Here is a 19,789-nt window from a genome sequence, read left to right as displayed (position 1 = left end):
TGTGTCCTGATGCTCTTCTAGGTAATCATACATCCTGTTACATACACAGCTACGTAGGGCCTTTGTTATCATGTGCTACTCTAATATTGGAAGAGCATATTCAGTATTTTCCCCAACAGCTTTATTGTCAGATCTCAAGCCATCTTCTTTGTTTCAATTTTTCGGGCTTTTATTTTGAAACGTTTTATGCATTGGTGGTTCAGTGGTAGAATTCTCGCCTGCCACGCGGGGGCAAAGGCCCGGGTTCGATTCCCGGCCAATGCAACACATTCTTTTAGGCATGGCGGGATGAATGAGAGGCTGCGACATCTAGGGCTGCAACAAACGACTAATTTGATAATCGATTAATCTATCGATTAATGAAACTATTAATCGACTATTCGGACTATTATGCCTTGCACATTTTCTCAAACGCTCTTATTTAGCCATCAACTTTTAGATTTAGCTTGAGGTTGTTTTAGGCATGTGGAAGCTAACAATGAAGACAATAAAGTATTTTTGAATACTTGATTCAAAAATACATATATTATTAAATGAACTTAACAAATTGTGAACAAAATTAACATTGCTTTTTATTTAAATTAAATAAATAATATTTCACATCAAAAGAAACAACAATGTTTTAACAAATCGTATTAAATAATGTGGTAACAGAATTGTGAACAGAATAGCTGAAACTTTAACAAAATAAATAACTCTGTTACCTCTAATCATTAACCCATGTTTGTATAATTTTGTTAACTCCGTGTGTTGCTGACGTGGAAAAGTTATTCGTGGATGGGGGGGCTACAGAGCTACTAGAAAGACAGTCAAACCCGGTGCATTTCTCCGTCTGAATGTGGTGCACTTTTGCTAAATGTTTAGAAAAATTGCTCGTGTTACCGCCCTTACATGCTAAACTCTTATTGCACTATTGGCAACGAGCATTGTCCACCTCAAGATGGGTAACATTTAACCACACCTTGGAGCGCTTCTCTCCGCCATCCCCGCCGTGTGTTGCATGCATGTAGCAGCCGCGGGTGTGTAAACTGCCCCGCTTCGTAGGGCCTTAGTTATCATTTGCTACTCTAATATTGGAAGAGCATATTCAGTATTTTCCCAACAGCTTTATTGTCAGATCTCAAGCCATCTTCTTTGTTTCAATTTTTCGGGCTTTTATTTTGAAACGTTTTATGCATTGGTGGTTCAGTGGTAGAATTCTCGCCTGCCACGCGGGAGGCCCGGGTTCGATTCCCGGCCAATGCAACACATTCTTTTAGGCATGGCGGGATGAATGAGAGGCTGCGACATCTAGGGTTGCAACAAACGACTAATTTGATAATCGATTAATCTATCGATTAATGAAACTATTAATCGACTATTCGGACTATTATGCCTTGCACATTTTCTCAAACGCTCTTATTTAGCCATCAACTTTTAGATTTAGCTTGAGGTTGTTTTAGGCATGTGGAAGCTAACAATGAAGACAATAAAGTATTTTTGAATACTTGATTCAAAAATACATATATTATTAAATGAACTTAACAAATTGTGAACAAAATTAACATTGCTTTTTATTTAAATTAAATAAATAATATTTCACATCAAAAGAAACAACAATGTTTTAACAAATCGTATTAAATAATGTGATAACAGAATTGTGAACAGAATAGCTGAAACTTTAACAAAATAAATAACTCAGTTACCTCTAATCATTAACCCATGTTTGTATAATTTTGTTAACTCCGTGTGTTGCTGACGTGGAAAAGTTATTTGTGGATGGGGGGGCTACAGAGCTACTAGAAAGACAGTCAAACCAAGTGCATTTCTCCGTCTGAATGTGGTGCACTTTTTCTAAATGTTTAGACAAATTGCTCGTGTTACCGCCCTTACATGCTAAACTCTTATTGCACTATTGGCAACGAGCATTGTCCACCTCAAGATGGGTAACATTTAACCACACCTTGGAGCGCTTCTCTCCGCCATCCCCGCCGTGTGTTGCATGCATGTAGCAGCCGCGGGTGTGTAAACTGCCCCGCTTCGTAGGGCCTTAGTTATCATTTGCTACTCTAATATTGGAAGAGCATATTCAGTATTTTCCCAACAGCTTTATTGTCAGATCTCAAGCCATCTTCTTTGTTTCAATTTTTCGGGCTTTTATTTTGAAACGTTTTATGCATTGGTGGTTCAGTGGTAGAATTCTCAGGCCCGGGTTCGATTCCCGGCCAATGCAACACATTCTTTTAGGCATGGCGGGATGAATGAGAGGCTGCGACATCTAGGGCTGCAACAAACGACTAATTTGATAATCGATTAATCTATCGATTAATGAAACTATTAATCGACTATTCGGACTATTATGCCTTGCACATTTTCTCAAACGCTCTTATTTAGCCATCAATTTTTAGATTTAGCTTGAGGTTGTTTTAGGCATGTGGAAGCTAACAATGAAGACAATAAAGTATTTTTGAATACTTGATTCAAAAATACATATATTATTAAATGAACTTAACAAATTGTGAACAAAATTAACATTGCTTTTTATTTAAATTAAATAAATAATATTTCACATCAAAAGAAACAACAATGTTTTAACAAATCGTATTAAATAATGTGATAACAGAATTGTGAACAGAATAGCTGAAACTTTAACAAAATAAATAACTCAGTTACCTCTAATCATTAACCCATGTTTGTATAATTTTGTTAACTCCGTGTGTTGCTGACGTGGAAAAGTTATTCGTGGATGGGGGGGCTACAGAGCTACTAGAAAGACAGTCAAACCAAGTGCATTTCTCCGTCTGAATGTGGTGCACTTTTTCTAAATGTTTAGACAAATTGCTCGTGTTACCGCCCTTACATGCTAAACTCTTATTGCACTATTGGCAACGAGCATTGTCCACCTCAAGATGGGTAACATTTAGGGATGTCCCGATCCGATCACGTGATCGGGGATCGGAGCCGATCACGTGATTTTCACGTGATCGGGGATCGGGAGAAAAAAATCGGGGATCGGAATTTTTTTTTTTTTTTTTTTATAAAATATTTTTATACATTTTATTTAATGTTACAAAACAAAAATGACCATGTTCACGTCTTAAAGTCATCCTGAGGCCTTAGTTTTGGGTTAAAATTACACAACATCATGTATGTGTTGCTTCTTTTGGGCTTGTTTTCATAGACCTGGTTGCTTATTTCTCTCAAATCTGGCAACAGAGTGGGCGCAGTGTCTAATAGTAGCAGTAAGCTAACAAGAGGCTACGTTCAGCTGGTGACTCGGGAGTCGGGACAGAGAAAATGTCAGGAGTTTGGAAGTATTATAAATTGAAAGCGAAGGCAGTGTAACAGCCAGATGCAATGTTTGCAAGGCGGAGGTTCCGCGTGGTGGAAAGAACAGAGCTACGTTCAACATGACCAATCTAATACAAACACCACCAACAACAACACGACGAGTACACAGCGGCCACTCAGGTAACGGCACTGAAACAACCGACACTTTCAGAGACTTTTAAAAGGAAAGAGGAACTACCCCAGAACAGTGAAAAGGCCAAAAAAATAACAGCCAAGATAGCTGAATTCATCGCGTTGGATGACCAGCCGTTATCTGTTACCTTTTTTTTCCTCTTAATGCATTGCATAAAGATCGGATCGGGAAAAATCGGTATCGGCAGATTGTCAAAATCAAATGATCGGAATCGGATCGGGAGCAAAAAAAGGTGATCGGGACATCCCTAGTAACATTTAACCACACCTTGGAGCGCTTCTCTCCGCCATCCCCGCCGTGTGTTGCATGCATGTAGCAGCCGCGGGTGTGTAAACTGCCCCGCTTCGTAGGGCCTTAGTTATCATTTGCTACTCTAATATTGGAAGAGCATATTCAGTATTTTCCCAACAGCTTTATTGTCAGATCTCAAGCCATCTTCTTTGTTTCAATTTTTCGGGCTTTTATTTTGAAACTTTTTATGCATTGGTGGTTCAGTGGTAGAATTCTCGCCTGCCACGCGGGAGGCCCGGGTTCGATTCCCGGCCAATGCAACACATTGTTTTAGGCATGGTGGGATGAATGAGAGGCTGCGACATCACTTTAACTGACTTAAACACTAGGCACGTTCACACCAAGTACTTTTCCCACAATAGTTCATGAGAACTCTTTTAGTTCTGATGAACTAAAGCAGATCGCGTTCACACCGAAATTAGTTCCTGGGGGTGGATTAGGCAAATGAAGCCGCTGACGTGACTTCTTCTTCTTCTGCTTTGGGTTTACTGGCAGGCCGCAAACAACTTCACGGCGAGTACAGTAGGTGGCGGTATGCACCTTAAAGTTGCAATCCGCCAAAAAAAACGACATAAGAAAAACCTCCCGCGTATACTGCCACGCCCACCTGCTGTATATGAGGCGTAGAAATGAGCTTCGTCTGAGTTATTTAAGCAAACACAAATACAGATCGTCGACCAGTCAAATGCAATAGCAATGCTGATTCGGAAGCGAAGGCGGTTAAGAAGGATTGACAAAAGGATTGGACGACGACATGCACGCGCTATGGATTGCGTAACCTGTGTGAAATGAATAGACTGTGCCAGGTGTGTCGTATGCACAGTAAATAGGCTCAGCAGTTAACACACCTTTATTATATATCCTCCTGAGAGCAACTGCATCCGTCTGCCATGAACCCTACAGAAACCTACGTGTTAGTTTTGGCCCATAGTGGCCTCCATTTGTGTCGTGTAAAATGGGGGAAATAAAAAGTTAGCAAATCCCCATGTCCTCCTCAGAGGACATTCATAAAAACTAGGGATGCTCCGATCGATCGGTCACCGATCGAGATCTGCCGATACTCACTCTCTACCGATTGATCGGTGCTCTCTAAACATGCCGATCGCGAAGGCCGATCTCATGATGTAAAATACATGACACTTTTCTCTGTACGCGGCAAAACAAGCTCGCCAAAATGGCTTCACCGGTCTGGCATTATTTTAAGGTGTCCGAAAAAGACAGTAAAATAGCGGTATGCAACGTGTGTGTGAAGCAGAAATCCTGCAGCTCCACCCGCTGTGACGGACCGGTGAGCGGAGCGAAACACACAAGAGTTAGACCTAACACACTTATGCCGCGTTTCCACTACAGCGCGGAGCACGGTTTAAGAGGGCTGTGACGTCAGCGGCCCGTCTTTGCTTGCGTTTCCACTTGGCCTAGTACCGGCCGGCGGGTCCTAATTCACAGTTTTTCTGGCCTCATAAAATCGCGGGTCTAGGGCCAGAGACAACGAGGCTGAGTCGGGCTGAGTATGCTAAACTAGAGAGAGCATCGCTGGCAACGGGGCTACAACTACAACAAGATGGACATATTTGACCGTGATTTAATTGTAATACACGTTTCAAAATGATGCCGAAGTAACAACATACTGATACCGGTTAGTAAAAACCATGAATTAATGCTTTGTCAAGTCTGCAGACAGACGGCAGGCGAAAAACCTTTTAAAATGCGTGTTTTTCTAAATGGAGATTGGCTAAGCTAACGCAATATATGCTCCGACCGTCCACACTCACAACAACGGCCTATACAGACATAAATAAAGCAGCGACTGTATTCACCATGACACAGGCAGTCTGTGGTTTGTACTTGTTTAACTTTTGTCTAGTTTCTGAACATATATGAGGAGCTGTGAGCTCTGAGTGCTAACAGCTAACGGCTGTGTTGTTTTTCTGGGGATCTCTGAAGATCACGTCACGGCTCCGCCTACACTGCGTTACTATAGATACTACCCCAGTTCCTAAACTGTAATGGAAATGCGCCATAAAGTGAGCCAGTCCTAACGAGGCCCAGCCATACCGAGCGGGGCAGAGCGAGGCCGTGTAGTGGAAACGCGCCATTAGCTATTTTATCGACCTCTGGAACAAGCTAAACTAGTTATAAATATGTTTATTCTTCACTGTCGGGTCTCTCATTACTGGATCAGTGAGCTGCAGGAGATACTGACGGGCTGTCAGGAGAGAGAGAGAGGGGGAGAGAGGAAAAGAGAGCGCTTCCGCTAATTTCTTCCGTGTTATTATCCCAAGTGAATGTAAACTTGAATAATGTACTTCATTTGAATGTAATAATTATGTTGGTTGGTTGGTTTGTGGAAGCGCCAGTGAATGAGCCCCATTAACTGAGTTTTAAACATCACTTTAAATGGAAGATCCCCATAGGCCCCGCCCACTCGATCGGATCGGCGATCGGTATCGGCCGATACTGATTCCGGCGATCGGCCCCAAAATTGGCGATCGGAGCATCCCTAATAATTGTATATGATATGTTTTATAATGATTGATCATTAAAGTGTTATCAAAGCTGGTAAAGGTGCAGCTAGTTTGAATGACTTTGTATACTGCAGGGTAGCTTGTGAATTTACTCCAGGTGGAACTAAAGTCTGATTTAACACTTGATTATATTTCACATCATTCATCCACATCTGTAAAGTAACTAAAGGTATTAAATACATGTAGTGGAGTAAAAGTACACCATTTACCTCTGACTTGTGTTTACTGCCAACCTAAAAGTACCTCAACAATAGTAATCAATAATGTATTGAAAAGTTATTTGGCTGATTGTTTTATATTGGCTCAGCCAGGTTATATGGGATGCCCAGTCTACGTACAGATGGGTCACTCATTTTGAAATATTAAACTTAGTTTTCTTTTCTAAAATTTTTTATTTTTCATCCTCATGTAGAATGCTATTATGAAACACACATTTGGTTGTTTATAGCATTAAGAACATCTGATTTAATGTAAGGTAGGGAAATAATCATTTGAGTATAAGTATGTGTATATAAATATGTAATTTACAACAGCTGTAAGATGCTTGAAAAGCTTGAAAATGCACCTTGAAAATGCTTGAAAAGTGCTTGAATTTGACTTTGGAAAAGGTGTAAGAACCCTGAAAATATCACTGCTTGGTCTTCAATATCAGGATACATGTATTTATTATCCTTGCAAGAATGGAAGTAGTCATCACATACAGAGCTGCATGGTAAAACTAGCTCTCCAAACAGTTTCCTTGACATGCTTGAACACTGACACACAAGAGAGGGTGTTATTCGGTCACAAGATGCAGAATACCAGTTCAAAGCAGTATTCAATGTTTAGTTCAGATTGGCTAAGGCCTGCGTAAGCAATAAACATGAGTCATATGTCTACCTCCATAAAGGCTGAATCATGTTAATCATTGTCACATAGCTATCATATTCCTAAAACAGTGTGTCCTGATGCTCTTCTAGGTAATCATACATCCTGTTACATACACAGCTGCGTAGGGCCTTTGTTATCATTTGCTACTCTAATATTGGAAGAGCACATTCAGTATTTTCCCAACAGCTTTATTGTCAGTTCTCAAGCCATCTTCATTGTTTCACTTTTCGAGGCTTTTATTTTGAAACTCTTTATGCATTGGTGGTTCAGTGGTAGAATTCTCGCCTGCCACGCGGGAGGCCCGGGTTCGATTCCCGGCCAATGCAACACATTGTTTTAGGCATGGTGGGATGAAATGAGAGACTGCGACATCACTTTAACTGACCTAAACACTGACATGTCAGAGTGAAGGGTGCACTTTTTAATCAGGCTGTTTGGTGCATTTAAGAGTGGAATGCTATGCTCTTTCTTTTCATTTATTACATCAAACTACTCAAGGATTTATGTTCAGATCTCAAACGTTTTCATTGTTTCAATTTCAAAGGCTTTTATTTTGAAAAGTTTTAAGCATTGGTGGTTCAGTGGTAGAATTCTCGCCTGCCAAGATATATTGGATCCGTAGTCATTTAGCACTACCATAGAGAATGAATGGGAAAGCGTTTAGGGAGTTTTAGCTAAAGAATCCATAGGTGCCGCGCGGGGGCAAGACGTGCTTAGGTGGCATAGAGTGACAGCCAATGCGCGACAGGAGGAGGAGGAGGAGGAGGAGGAGGAGGAGGAGGAGGAGGAGGAGGAGGAGGAGGAGGAGGAGGAGGAGGAGGAGGAGGAGGAGGAGGAGGAGGAGGAGGAGGAGGAGGAGGAGGAGGAGGAGGAGGAGGAGGAGGAGGAGGAGGAGGAGGAGGAGGAGGAGGAGGAGGAGGAGGAGTAAAAACACGGCAAATAATTACGATATTGTGTGTGAGATTTTGTGAAAATGATTTCTAGCAAGTACACATCCAAATGAGAAACATTCAAACACTTGAAGGTGCCTCAAAAATGTGATGTATTGTTATTATTACTCACTTTGTGTTGGTACAGCTGGTGGATGCAGTGTCGGTTGACAGGGCTCTGCAGAAATCTCAGGAGCCACTATAGAAAATATTAAAACATGTCATTATCAACAGTAAAATAAAGAAATAATGTTGTATGACGCTTAGCATCTTCACTGTAGTCAGCAAACTGTACAAGGTGCAAAGAGTCAAACATATACACACCTGGAACAGTGATGTTGGTCTCTGTTGGTGTTGGGGCGGATGGTTCCGGCATCAGAAACATCAGCTCCTTTGGTAGGGGCACAAGTCTCTTTACAGGAAGAGCAGGGGCTGCATGGAGGGATAGCCAAAAGATTTTTGCATTTTATCTGTCAAGAAGAAAATATATATCAGTGAGTTAATGATGTTCACAGGTGGGGTCTAATAGAGAGCAGACTTTAACTGTCTGCACATTCACATTGTGCTATGATATATGTAGTGCTATTTTACTTTGGATCAGATATTGTTGATCTTTGTTCCTGTATGTCTGGAGCTGTGTGTTTGTTGAAACTATTTACACTTCCATTACCCCTCCCCCATGGGTCAAACCCTTTTAACTAACAAAGGGAGCTCAGCCAAGGCTGAATGATATATTAGATAAATAATTACTAAGTAGTAGATGAATGTTATGGATGTGGTTTCAACAGTTCTGGTGTTTAGCAGTGTGTGTGTGTGTGTCTGCATCTATTATGTATATTTAACCCCGTCTGGGCAACGGCACAGCTGAATATACATAATACTTTTTTATCCAAAAGTAAACTGCTGTTAACTTGTCCCCACGCTGTGTTTTGTAACAGTGATGGGTTAGTATATCTAACCCCGGTTTATTGGAAAATAATACGGGAGTTAATGGTAATCTTACATGGTAGTTAGCGTTAATTTATATATTTAAATATACATTAATGTAAACGCGCACGGAGGATTTCGCCACAAGTAACTCGCGGTAATTGCGCCTCACCAAGTCAACAAAAACACAATAAACTCACACAGAAATCCTACCACATGAACTTTAAGCGGCTTAAGTTGAATTAACTTTACATTAACAATGTAATTCATCCCAAAGTACCGTTAGACTCGATACACGTAGGAAACACGGACCACTTTATAGCGTATTTTATTTTATATTTAAACTAAAACACGTCAGACAAAGCCCAGATAACATAACATTACATGTCGCTTCTCTGTTAATTCATGTTAATATAACTTAACTTACCTTATAATTTGGTCGTAATGTCCAGAGTTGAAAAATATGTATGCATTTACGTCGCTGTGAAGGCGGGGGGATGAGCAGACAGGGTCTCACTGGCAAAAGTGCGCCACAGCGCCACTCGCGGCAGCGGCCAAATATATATGACATCGGCTCTGGTTCAACAGTGCCATAGAGAATGAATGGGACTGGTTTGTTGCTTCCATTAAAGATTCATGAAAGAATCCCTGCGCGGGGGGTTCAGGCAAGACGTGCTTAGGTGGCATAGAGTGACAGCCAATGCGCGACGTGCGGAGGAGGAGGAGGAGGAGGAGGAGGAGGAGGAGGAGGAGGAGGAGGAGGAGGAGGAGGAGGAGGAGGAGTAAAAACACGGCAAATAATTACGATATTGTGTGTGAGATTTTGTGAAAAATGATTTCTAGCAAGTACACATCCAAATGAGAAACATTCAAACACTTGAAGGTGCCTCAAAAATGTGATGTATTGTTATTATTACTCACTTTGTGTTGGTGCAGCTGGTGGATGCAGTGTCGGTTGACAGGGCTCTGCAGAAATCTCAGGAGCCACTATAGAAAATATTAAAACATGTCATTATCAACAGTAAAATAAAGAAATAATGTTGTATGACGCTTAGCATCTTCACTGTAGTCAGCAAACTGTACAAGGTGCAAAGAGTCAAACATATACACACCTGGAACAGTGATGTTGGTCTCTGTTGGGGCGGATGGTTCCGGCATCAGAAACATCAGCTCCTTTGGTAGGGGCACAAGTCTCTTTACAGGAAGAGCAGGGGCTGCATGGAGGGATAGCCAAAAGATTTTTGCATTTTATCTGTCAAGAAGAAAATATATATCAGTGAGTTAATGATGTTCACAGGTGGGGTCTAATAGAGAGCAGACTTTAACTGTCTGCACATTCACATTGTGCTATGATATATGTAGTGCTATTTTACTTTGGATCAGATATTGTTGATCTTTGTTCCTGTATGTCTGGAGCTGTGTGTTTGTTGAAACTATTTACACTTCCATTACCCCTCCCCCATGGGTCAAACCCTTTTAACTAACAAAGGGAGCTCAGCCAAGGCTGAATGATATATTAGATAAATAATTACTAAGTAGTAGATGAATGTTATGGATGTGGTTTCAACAGTTCTGGTGTTTAGCAGTGTGTGTGTGTGTGTGTGTGTGTGTCTGCATCTATTATGTATATTTAACCCCGTCTGGGCAACGGCACAGCTGAATATACATAATACTTTTTTATCCAAAAGTAAACTGCTGTTAACTTGTCCCCACGCTGTGTTTTGTAACAGTGATGGGTTAGTATATCTAACCCCGGTTTATTGGAAAATAATACGGGAGTTAATAGTAATCTTACATGGTAGTTAGCGTTAATTTATATATTTAAATATACATTAATGTAAACGCGCACGGAGGATTTCGCCACAAGTAACTCGCGGTAATTGCGCCTCACCAAGTCAACAAAAACACAATAAACTCACACAGAAATCCTACCACATGAACTTTAAGCGGCTTAAGTTGAATTAACTTTACATTAACAATGTAATTCATCCCAAAGTACCGTTAGACTCGATACACGTAGGAAACACGGACCACTTTATAGCGTATTTTATTTTATATTTAAACTAAAACACGTCAGACAAAGCCCAGATAACATAACATTACATGTCGCTTCTCTGTTAATTCATGTTAATATAACTTAACTTACCTTATAATTTGGTCGTAATGTCCAGAGTTGAAAAATATGTATGCATTACGTCGCTGTGAAGGCGGGGGGATGAGCAGACAGGGTCTCACTGGCAAAAGTGCGCCACAGCGCCACTCGCGGCAGCGGCCAAATATATATGACATCGGCTCTGGTTCAACAGTGCCATAGAGACTGGTTTGTTGCTACCATTAAAGATTCATGAAAGAATCCCTGGCCGCCGCGCGGGCCCGTGTTCGATTCCCGTCCAATGCAACACATTCTTTTATGCATGATGGGATGAAATCAGAGGCTGCGACATCACTTTAACTGACTTACACGGACTTGTCCGAGTGAAGGGTGCACTATTCAATCAGGCTGTTTGGCATGTGTTTGCGCTTTGAATTAGTGAAGACTAACTTTTTTATCTTTGTGTCCTCTGTACTTTGTGAACAGAGACCGAACAGCCTCCTCTCTCTACAGATGTGGACATGCGTTGCTATAACAGCTTTCTCAACCTGGTTCCCCCTGAAGTTTGCTCTGTGCCTCTTATCATGCACTGTATGCTGGAGCAGGTCTGTGTATGTATTGTGAGTTTGAAAGTGTAGTGTGGAATCTAGGTGGTTCAATGCTTATTTACCCCAATTTCTTGTTTTCAGGTAGTGATTTCAACAGAGCAGTCATGTCCAGCTAAAGAGTCCAAACCTCACAATGGTCCTGGGTTAGACTATCAGCTGGTCAGCTTCATGCTTCAAAGCTTCCTCCCTCTGGTACATGCTAAAGAAGAGAGAAGTCGCATGTTGAAAGGCTTGCTGGCTACAGTGCAAAATGAAGACGACCAGAAGGTATAGTGTCTCCACACTGAAACACACATTTTGTAAACTATAATATGTATATAGATTTATATATAAATGTGTAGATAACAGGGAGTACACCATCTGATGCATTGGTGGTTCAGTGGTAGAATTCTCGCCTGCCACGCGGGAGGCCCGGGTTCGATTCCCGGCCAATGCAGGATATACTTTTTTGAAAGACATGGTGAAAGGAGAGGCTCGTGTTTCACTGGGCGGTGCCAGTCGCAGGATATACTTTTTTGAAAGACATGGTGAAAGGAGAGGCTCGTGTTTCACTGGGCGGTGCCAGTCTCTTTGAGAACAGTCACTGCTGGCTCGACTGTCTTGTTGAGAGGGCTTTCACAACAACACACGGAATGTAGGGTGTGCTTAAACTGTGACATGTCTATGAACGGCACAAGAGTCCTTCAAGCCCTCCCCCCGTCACTGTGATATAGCGGGGGAGGGTTTAATCCGACAGAGTAGAATGGTCTGCTCTTTCCACACAAAAAGTGTGACCTGTAAACATGAGATAAGCTGTAGATTTTAGTGATAAAGTTAACTGATTAACGTCCAGAACCCATTTGATTATTTTTGTCATTATACAATGAGAGGATGCCATGGCCTATAGTCCAGCACAGGGAAGCCGTATGTAAAAAGAGAGAGCCCATCTCTAATTTATTGTTAACAGACAATGAGAGTTGGCGGAATGTTTAGCTAAAGGGTTGTTGTAAGAAAAGCACAGAGACCAACAGGGATTCAATTTATGAATGTTGCCCAATTGAGATTCAAAGAAAATGTTTGTAATTGTGAGAAACATAACATGTTTTCATGTTTGAATCACCATGGAATTCACCTTCTCAGTGAAATACTGCAAGGCTAGAACAACCTAAGATGTTTACACACCAACCATCAGTTTATAGGGATCACTGGTTATCAATCCCTAATTTGAATTTGTTATGAATTTGTTTTTATGACAACAAATATATTTAAAGCTCCCATGTCATGCTTTTCCGGTTATTACCCGTCCCCTTGTGTGTTATGAAGGTTTTTATGCATGTAAACGGTGTGCAGAGTCAAAACCCTGAAAGTACACCCTGTAGCGAGTAAAACTCTAACACAGAAAATACCTCCCCAAAACGCCTCGTTGGAGATACGTCACTGCCCATTTGATTCTTCCATTTAGTTCCGGGTACCGCCTGATGTCATGCGGTACCCGGAACGAAATGGACCAATCCCGAAGAGCTATGGCCACACCAGCAGCGGCGTGTTCCTCCAGAGGTTCGAAGAACCGGCATTTCACAGACGAAAGCTTCCAAAACATTGCCCAGTTTGAGGCCGGATATGCACAGCTTGTTTGGACCGTTTGGAGCAGGGGAAGATCCGGGTACACAACCTGTAAGTTTGCATTGTTATTTGTGTATTTATCAAACAAGACTGTTTAAATGTGTAAACTGTGTTGGACTGCTAAGCCATTGACACAGTGCTAACTGTGCTAACTAAGTTGCTAGAGTTTCCATATATCAACTCTAATATCAGCAGATGGCCTTGCATACATGTATCTCATAGCAGGAGAATGTCTGCATTCACACACAAAATACCTATTGACAGTATACTCCGGGTGATTTGCCGTGCGGTCAGTCGCGAAACAATTACATTATAGCTGGCGTAGCGTGTATGCAACCGATCTAACACACGGAGCTAGAGCTAGAGCTAGGTTTGGTCGGAAAAACATTTTTGTGATGCTACGTTGCTAGCGTTTAAATATATCAACTACAATGTCAGCAGATGGCCTTACATGTTTGTCATGGCAGGAGAATGTCTGCAGTCACACACACGGAATACTCATACAGTATACTCCGGGTGATTTACCGTACATTGTGACAGTACATATACTGCATGTATAGCTAACGAGGCTAGCTGTATGCTAGCGCAAAACAATGTATTCATGACCGTTACAATGTATGACCGAACGTAGCAGACTACCCGTATAACATTGCAATTATAAACACGTTATTGCTAGCCTAATATGAACCACTAGCTTTTGTTCATAGTAGTTTTATTACTCTACATTATAGTTGCCGTTCCTCCGAGCTAACGTTAGCTACCAAGGTAAACAAAGCTAGGTTAGCATATTAGCTGGCAAGCTGTTCATTAGATTGATTAGATAGATCCACACTCCTACCATAACTACTACTAACGAATCTAAAACAACTAAGTTTCTCTAATATTTTGTGATTTGCATTTGATTTCGTCCAGCCAGATCCTGCCGGACAATACATGACGGGGACCGGACTACCACACTGAGGCCTCGTCCTAAAAAGCCCCGGCTGCTATAGGCGAGATGCCGACAACGGGGAGTAATTGACGATATACCGTGTATATATGTATATTTACATTCATTTTGTACATTTCTAAAAATAAAGTTTAATGGAAATACTATATATAGCAAACCATGATTTGATTTCTCATCAAACAGTAGTAGTTTATAACGGGTAAAAATAACTTACTCTTTGTTATGACCGGCTCGTAGGCCACAACGGAAAGACAAGGAGACATACACGAGTTTACAAAACCACGGCACATTTATTGTGGTAAATGCAGAGATACGTGGTCAGGGAAGAGGATTGCTGTGCTGCTTGGAGGGAGAGAAAGGCTGCCGTGTGACTCCCGGCAGCTGGCTAGCACCTCGGCTCCGGCCAGGTGTCCGTGATCGCGCTGATTAGCCTCTTCAGCTCCACCCCATCGTAAGACAAAGGCCCTGGGCCGTCACACTCTTCTATAACAACAGTTAAAAATATATATATGTATATAAAATATACTGCTGTACCGACGCCATGATAAGACTGATGTTCGGCTGAGAGCAGCCGTTTAGACATGGGCGCAGCCTCTCTGGTGGTTGACTAATCAGAACAGAGTGGCCGAGCTGACCAATCGGAGCACACTAGGCTCACAGGGAGGGGGGGGCAAGAGCTCCAACGAGTCGTTTAGTGGAGAAAGTGAATACTGCTGAATACACATGCTTGACAGAGATGCTGTATGCGAAACCAATGTGAGTTTGGAAAATTGCACAGTATAAATCTATTTTAGTATACCTCAACAATGTAATTATGATCAGTGGAAATGGCCATGACATGGGCCCTTTAAATTCACAGTATGGAAGCCAACCGGTAATTCAATTTAGGTTGTGCTTCTTTCTTCTCTCACTTGAGTCTTTGGTCTCCAACCCCAGGTATGGTAGTATAATGTATATATGTTGCATGCTTTGACTCCAGCATGCTTGGACACACTCTTCACAGAAATGAATTATTTCCTAATTTGTCTCTGCTTTAATCTCTTTTGTGCCAGAGGCTAGAGGAGAAGTTTGGAGAAGAGGAAGAGGAAAAGCAGAAGTTTGCCCATCCTCTGGTTATCAGACACCATGATGAGAGGGCACTGCGTTTGACACATATCAATGCAAGTAGATTCTTTTAAAAATAAATGTAAATGGTTCGTATTACTGACTATTTTATTAGTTCACGTGGAAAAAGCTATTTTTGTTCAAAGCAGACTGGATAGTTTGAGTAATCTTGTTGCTATTCTGAATGTATTTGTATTAATGTGTTTATATGTGTCCCTCTTAGGTGGTTCAGGGTTTCGATCCAGCAGAGGTGGAGATATCAATGATGCAGCATTCTCCAGTGTGGCAGCTGATCCACTCTGTTGCTCAGCGGAGAAACAGCAACTCCTCCTGGATGGCCATCAAACAGCAGCTACAACATTACTGCACAGATGGTCAGAAACAGTTTAAGGAATTATTATAATCAGTGTGTCAGTCTTTGTTTCTCCTGAAAAAAGATATTGATTGATCAGCTTCAAAGGGATATTAACATGTTATGATATCCCACAGATGTTGTTTCATGGCTGGAGGTGGAGCGTTTGGTTCATCGGAGTGTGTTTGAGAGTATGCCACTGACCAGATTGGACAGTAAAGGTGTACTACTAAGGCCACCTGGACAACTGGGAACACTGAGACCAGCACAGGAACAGATGACTACATCAATCCCCTGGGACAACCCACTATCCTACTCTAAACAGCAGATTAATACCCTACGGACTAAAGGTAATTCAATTACTGTGATGTGATTTTAGCTTACAACAGTATTCAAGACTCTGAAACACGCTATATCTCATTCAAAATTGTAACTTTAGGTTTCACCTTTCTCACGGAAGATCCTGGTAACACCGAGGTATTTTTCTATATGTTCTGTACTGTAAGTTTAAAATAAAATAAATAAATTGGGAGCTAGGAGAGGGGGGTAATATTCATTGAAGAAATCATGTGAAAAATAATTCACACAATATAGTTATTTGGTGAGGTTTATAGCTTTTGCGCAGTAAGAATTACAAAACAACACAGAATTCTTCGGGAACTATCACCTTATCTTAGTGGAGAGGTGTGTGTGTCCCTGGGGGCTGTGTTGTCAGAAACATACTGTTCCTGGTAGGGTCTCCCAAGGCAAATTGGTCTCAGAATAACACCAATGTTGTGGGCTTCAGGGGAAGGATGGTTGGTGCATTCATCAACAACTAGAAGGAGATCTCCAACCTCCCGGAGTAGTGCTTTGGGGGCCACAAACTGCACAAATTGCTGTTGGAGAAGGTTAGTAGACATCCAGGTTTTAATGTTGCGGAGGGAGCTGAGTCGACAGTTAGGGTGTTATGTTGGTTGAGGAAAAACTTCGGGGAACTCTTGAACCAACCTGCCCTCTATAGTAGAGGCAGAGCCAGAGGATGATGGGGGATCAACATCAATCTCTCTGGAGGAGGTCACTGAGGTAGTTAAACAACTCCACACTGGCAAAGCCCCATGGGTGGAGGAGACCCATCTAGAAATGCTTAAAGGCTCTGGGTGTTGAGGGACTGTCTTGGTTGACAAGTCTCAGCATTGCGCGGAAGTCGGGGGAAGTACCAAAGGAGTGGACGACCGGGTGGTGGTTCCCCTGTTCAAATTAGGGGATCAGAGGGTGTGTACCAACTATAGAGGCATCACACTTCTCGGTCTCCCTTGGAAAGTTTACTCTAAGGTTCTGGAAAGGATGGTCTGGCCGATAGACGGACCTCAGATTGAGGAGGAACAATGAAGTTTCCGTCCTGGTCGTGGAAGTACGGACCAGCTTTTTACTCCTAAAAAGAATCTGGGAGTATGCCTATCTCGTCTACGTGTTCTTTGTGGATTTTGTTGGACTTGTTTCCACTGAGGGTTGGCCCCCACCAGAGCTATGCTTCGTCACCAATCCTGCTTGTGATATTCATGGACAGGGTCTTAAGTTGTAGTCATGAAGGAGAGGGGCTGCAGTTCGTTGGGCTAGGGATTGCATCTTTGCCTTTTTGCAGATGATGTGGTTCTGTTGGTGTCATCGGTCTGCAACCTTCAGCAGTCATTGGACTCATTGGATGGTCTGTACCATGGTGACTAAGAGAGCACTGAGCCAGAAGGCAACGCTCTCGATGTACCAATCCTCACCTATGTTCATGAAAGATGGGTCATGACCAAAATAACGAGATCGCAAATACTAGCAGCCGAAATGGGTAGCATCCGCCTTAGTGATAAGGGGAGAAGTTCAGTCATCCTGGAGCGACTCAGAGTAGAGCTGCTGCTCCCTCGCGTAGAAAGGAGCCAGTAGAGGTAATTTAGGCACCTAATAAGGATGCCACTTGGCCTTTTCCCTAGGGAGGTGTTCCAGGCACTTCCAGCTGGGAAGAGACTGAGGGTCAGACACAGGACCAGGTGGAGGGATTATATCTCTATGCTAGTCTGGGAGCGCCTTGGAAACCCCCAGTCAGTTGGTTAATGTGGCCAACTGCTTCCCCCGCATCCCGACTCCGTATAAGCGGCGGAAAATGGATGGCTGGACAGAATTAGTTTTCTCGTAAATGTGTGACATTTTGAAAAATAACTAAGTATTTAATCATAAAGTTGATACTTATTTATTGAAAATGTACGACTTTTATCTTGGGAATTATTTTTGCTGAATATTACTCCCCTCTCCCGGCTACTTAATTGTTTTTTTCTTTATAAACAATGACCATAACATTTTGTTGTAAGCAAATCCAAGTCTTCTCTTTTTTTAAATGTTATAATACAAAAAAGTGACTATTTTGTTCTGATTTTTTGCCTGATCCATCCCTAGAAGATTAGAAGGGTCTGTTGCCAGCTGAATTTATGTGATATTCAGAGTTGTAGACTGAGGTCTCTGAAGGACTGGCACTATGCTGAACACCACAGTGCTTCCATCTTCCAACAGGTGAACACTTCAATCGTCCCATGACATTCATATTTCAGCTAAAAACCCTAATTGTTGGATTGAAACCCTTCATATTTATTTTTCTAAATGTGTAGGTACTGCAGTTAGCCTCCGAGGATTACTGCTGCTTGGACACCTTCAGAGGAAGTCATAACAACATCCTGTACATTTTCTGTCACAATCCAATGAGCCCTTATCGTCAGTGCAAGGAGTTCTGGGATGTAGCCCTTCACACTGATGTCAAGTTCAGGTCAGAATGCAAGGTCACATTTTCACACAGTGTTTGGTTGTTTTTGGAATATTCATAATTATTTTCTTCTTCTTTTTACGTGAGGAAGAACACAAATAAACTCCCTTAATCAGCGACATTAGTTCCATACAGGAACAACATTTAGATTAGACTTAGAAAATTGATCATATGTGGAGTGTTGTATATATTTAAATATCATTGTTACCTTCTGATAGGAAGTACCTGGAGCATGTGGCAGAAAGCATTTCCGATTGGACAAAAGAGGAAGAATTAAAGAGAGACACAATGCAACTCAGAAATGTCATCCCTGCTCAGGATCTGAGAGGTACCGAAGCTTGTCAACATAAAGCTTTGGTAACTATGCATTACCACCATACTAATATACTGATGGTTTTCTTCCTGGACCAGATGAAAAGTCGCCAGATTCTGCAGAGAGGGAGGACACACTGGAGCCGGTCATCCGAACAGGCTCTCTAAAAGTTGGTATACAGAAACACATTCATAGTGAATGTGTTTCTGTATAACAGTATATATATATATATATATATAGTATAACAGTCGGTTCTGTACTGTCTTTTTTTATCAATGTTGTAACTTTTTTAGATAGACAAAATAGGATAGCTTAACAGTCGTCCAGCCTGCTTGATTTAAAATAATTGATGAATCACTCTGGGAGATGTGGTGCAATATCCCACATTAGCTTTAAAGTTAAGAGCTAAATCTGGGGAGATTTTTATCATCAGATAGTCACAGAATCTCATACCCAAGCATTTTTTAAACAAACCACTAAATGTATTCCTCCATCTATTTTGTTTAACTGCTTATCCTAAGAGGGACGTGGATGGCTGGAGCTGATCCCACCTGAAAAGGTCAGCAATGGTATGGAAATAACTGCATTCTTTGTATATTAAAATGTGTGTTATGATACAGGCCTGGAAGATAGAGCAGGAGAAGCTGAAGGAGGAAGAAATTAACAAGAAATCAAAGAAGGAGAATGCACCGAAAGGCCAACAGCAAAAAGAGGAGGCTATGTCGACTGACAACAAGAAAAGTAAAACTTTGCCCACTGGTAAGAAGAGCAGAGCAGGAAGCTCAGCCAGAACTAACATAGAGTCCAATAACACCACAGCGCCCCCTTGGGAGGAAAACAAAGAACTGCATACGTCAGCGGAGCCTTTCAAAGTGAGGGCACACTCAGTAAACCATTAAGCAAAACATATATAGTGGCCAGTGTGCACATCTTATTACAGAGAGATGTTACAAAATAATTTGCGTAACGTGTGTGTGTGTGA

The 19,789-nt window shown here is 41.7% G+C and overlaps 1 protein-coding gene, 1 long non-coding RNA gene and 5 other non-coding genes across 8 annotated transcripts in view; 6 read left to right on the top strand and 1 right to left on the bottom strand.

Moving 5' to 3' along the window:
* spag17 (sperm associated antigen 17) overlaps positions 1-19,789 on the top strand; it is a 43,901-nt gene that overhangs the window by 13,091 nt on the left and 11,021 nt on the right. For both annotated transcript variants that reach the window (XM_034136761.1, XM_034136762.1), the window contains 11 exons: positions 11,584-11,702; positions 11,787-11,972; positions 15,309-15,416; positions 15,584-15,734; positions 15,850-16,062; positions 16,152-16,189; positions 18,134-18,247; positions 18,343-18,497; positions 18,713-18,822; positions 18,906-18,976; positions 19,428-19,679. In XM_034136761.1, coding sequence (XP_033992652.1) covers positions 11,584-11,702; positions 11,787-11,972; positions 15,309-15,416; positions 15,584-15,734; positions 15,850-16,062; positions 16,152-16,189; positions 18,134-18,247; positions 18,343-18,497; positions 18,713-18,822; positions 18,906-18,976; positions 19,428-19,679 — 1,517 coding nt within the window. The remainder of the gene's footprint in view (positions 1-11,583; positions 11,703-11,786; positions 11,973-15,308; positions 15,417-15,583; positions 15,735-15,849; positions 16,063-16,151; positions 16,190-18,133; positions 18,248-18,342; positions 18,498-18,712; positions 18,823-18,905; positions 18,977-19,427; positions 19,680-19,789) is intronic.
* Positions 189-264, top strand: trnag-gcc. The gene has a single exon. It is a non-coding gene; the product is annotated as a tRNA-Gly (tRNA).
* On the top strand, positions 1,175-1,245 carry trnag-gcc. Its single transcript has one exon. It is a non-coding gene; the product is annotated as a tRNA-Gly (tRNA).
* On the top strand, positions 3,944-4,014 carry trnag-gcc. Its single transcript has one exon. It is a non-coding gene; the product is annotated as a tRNA-Gly (tRNA).
* Positions 7,405-7,475, top strand: trnag-gcc. Its single transcript has one exon. It is a non-coding gene; the product is annotated as a tRNA-Gly (tRNA).
* Positions 8,226-9,589, bottom strand: LOC117487967. The gene is made up of 3 exons (XR_004556466.1): positions 9,433-9,589; positions 8,403-8,548; positions 8,226-8,277 (listed from the first exon to the last, which is right to left on the bottom strand). It is a non-coding gene; the product is annotated as an uncharacterized LOC117487967 (long non-coding RNA).
* On the top strand, positions 12,071-12,141 carry trnag-gcc. The gene has a single exon. It is a non-coding gene; the product is annotated as a tRNA-Gly (tRNA).

Source organism: Trematomus bernacchii, unplaced genomic scaffold, assembly GCF_902827165.1.
Source record: "Trematomus bernacchii unplaced genomic scaffold, fTreBer1.1, whole genome shotgun sequence".
Taxonomy (NCBI): Eukaryota; Metazoa; Chordata; class Actinopteri; order Perciformes; family Nototheniidae; genus Trematomus; species Trematomus bernacchii.
The sequence above is the reverse complement of the archived record's forward strand: the minus strand, read 5'-3'. Positions and strand labels throughout refer to the sequence as shown.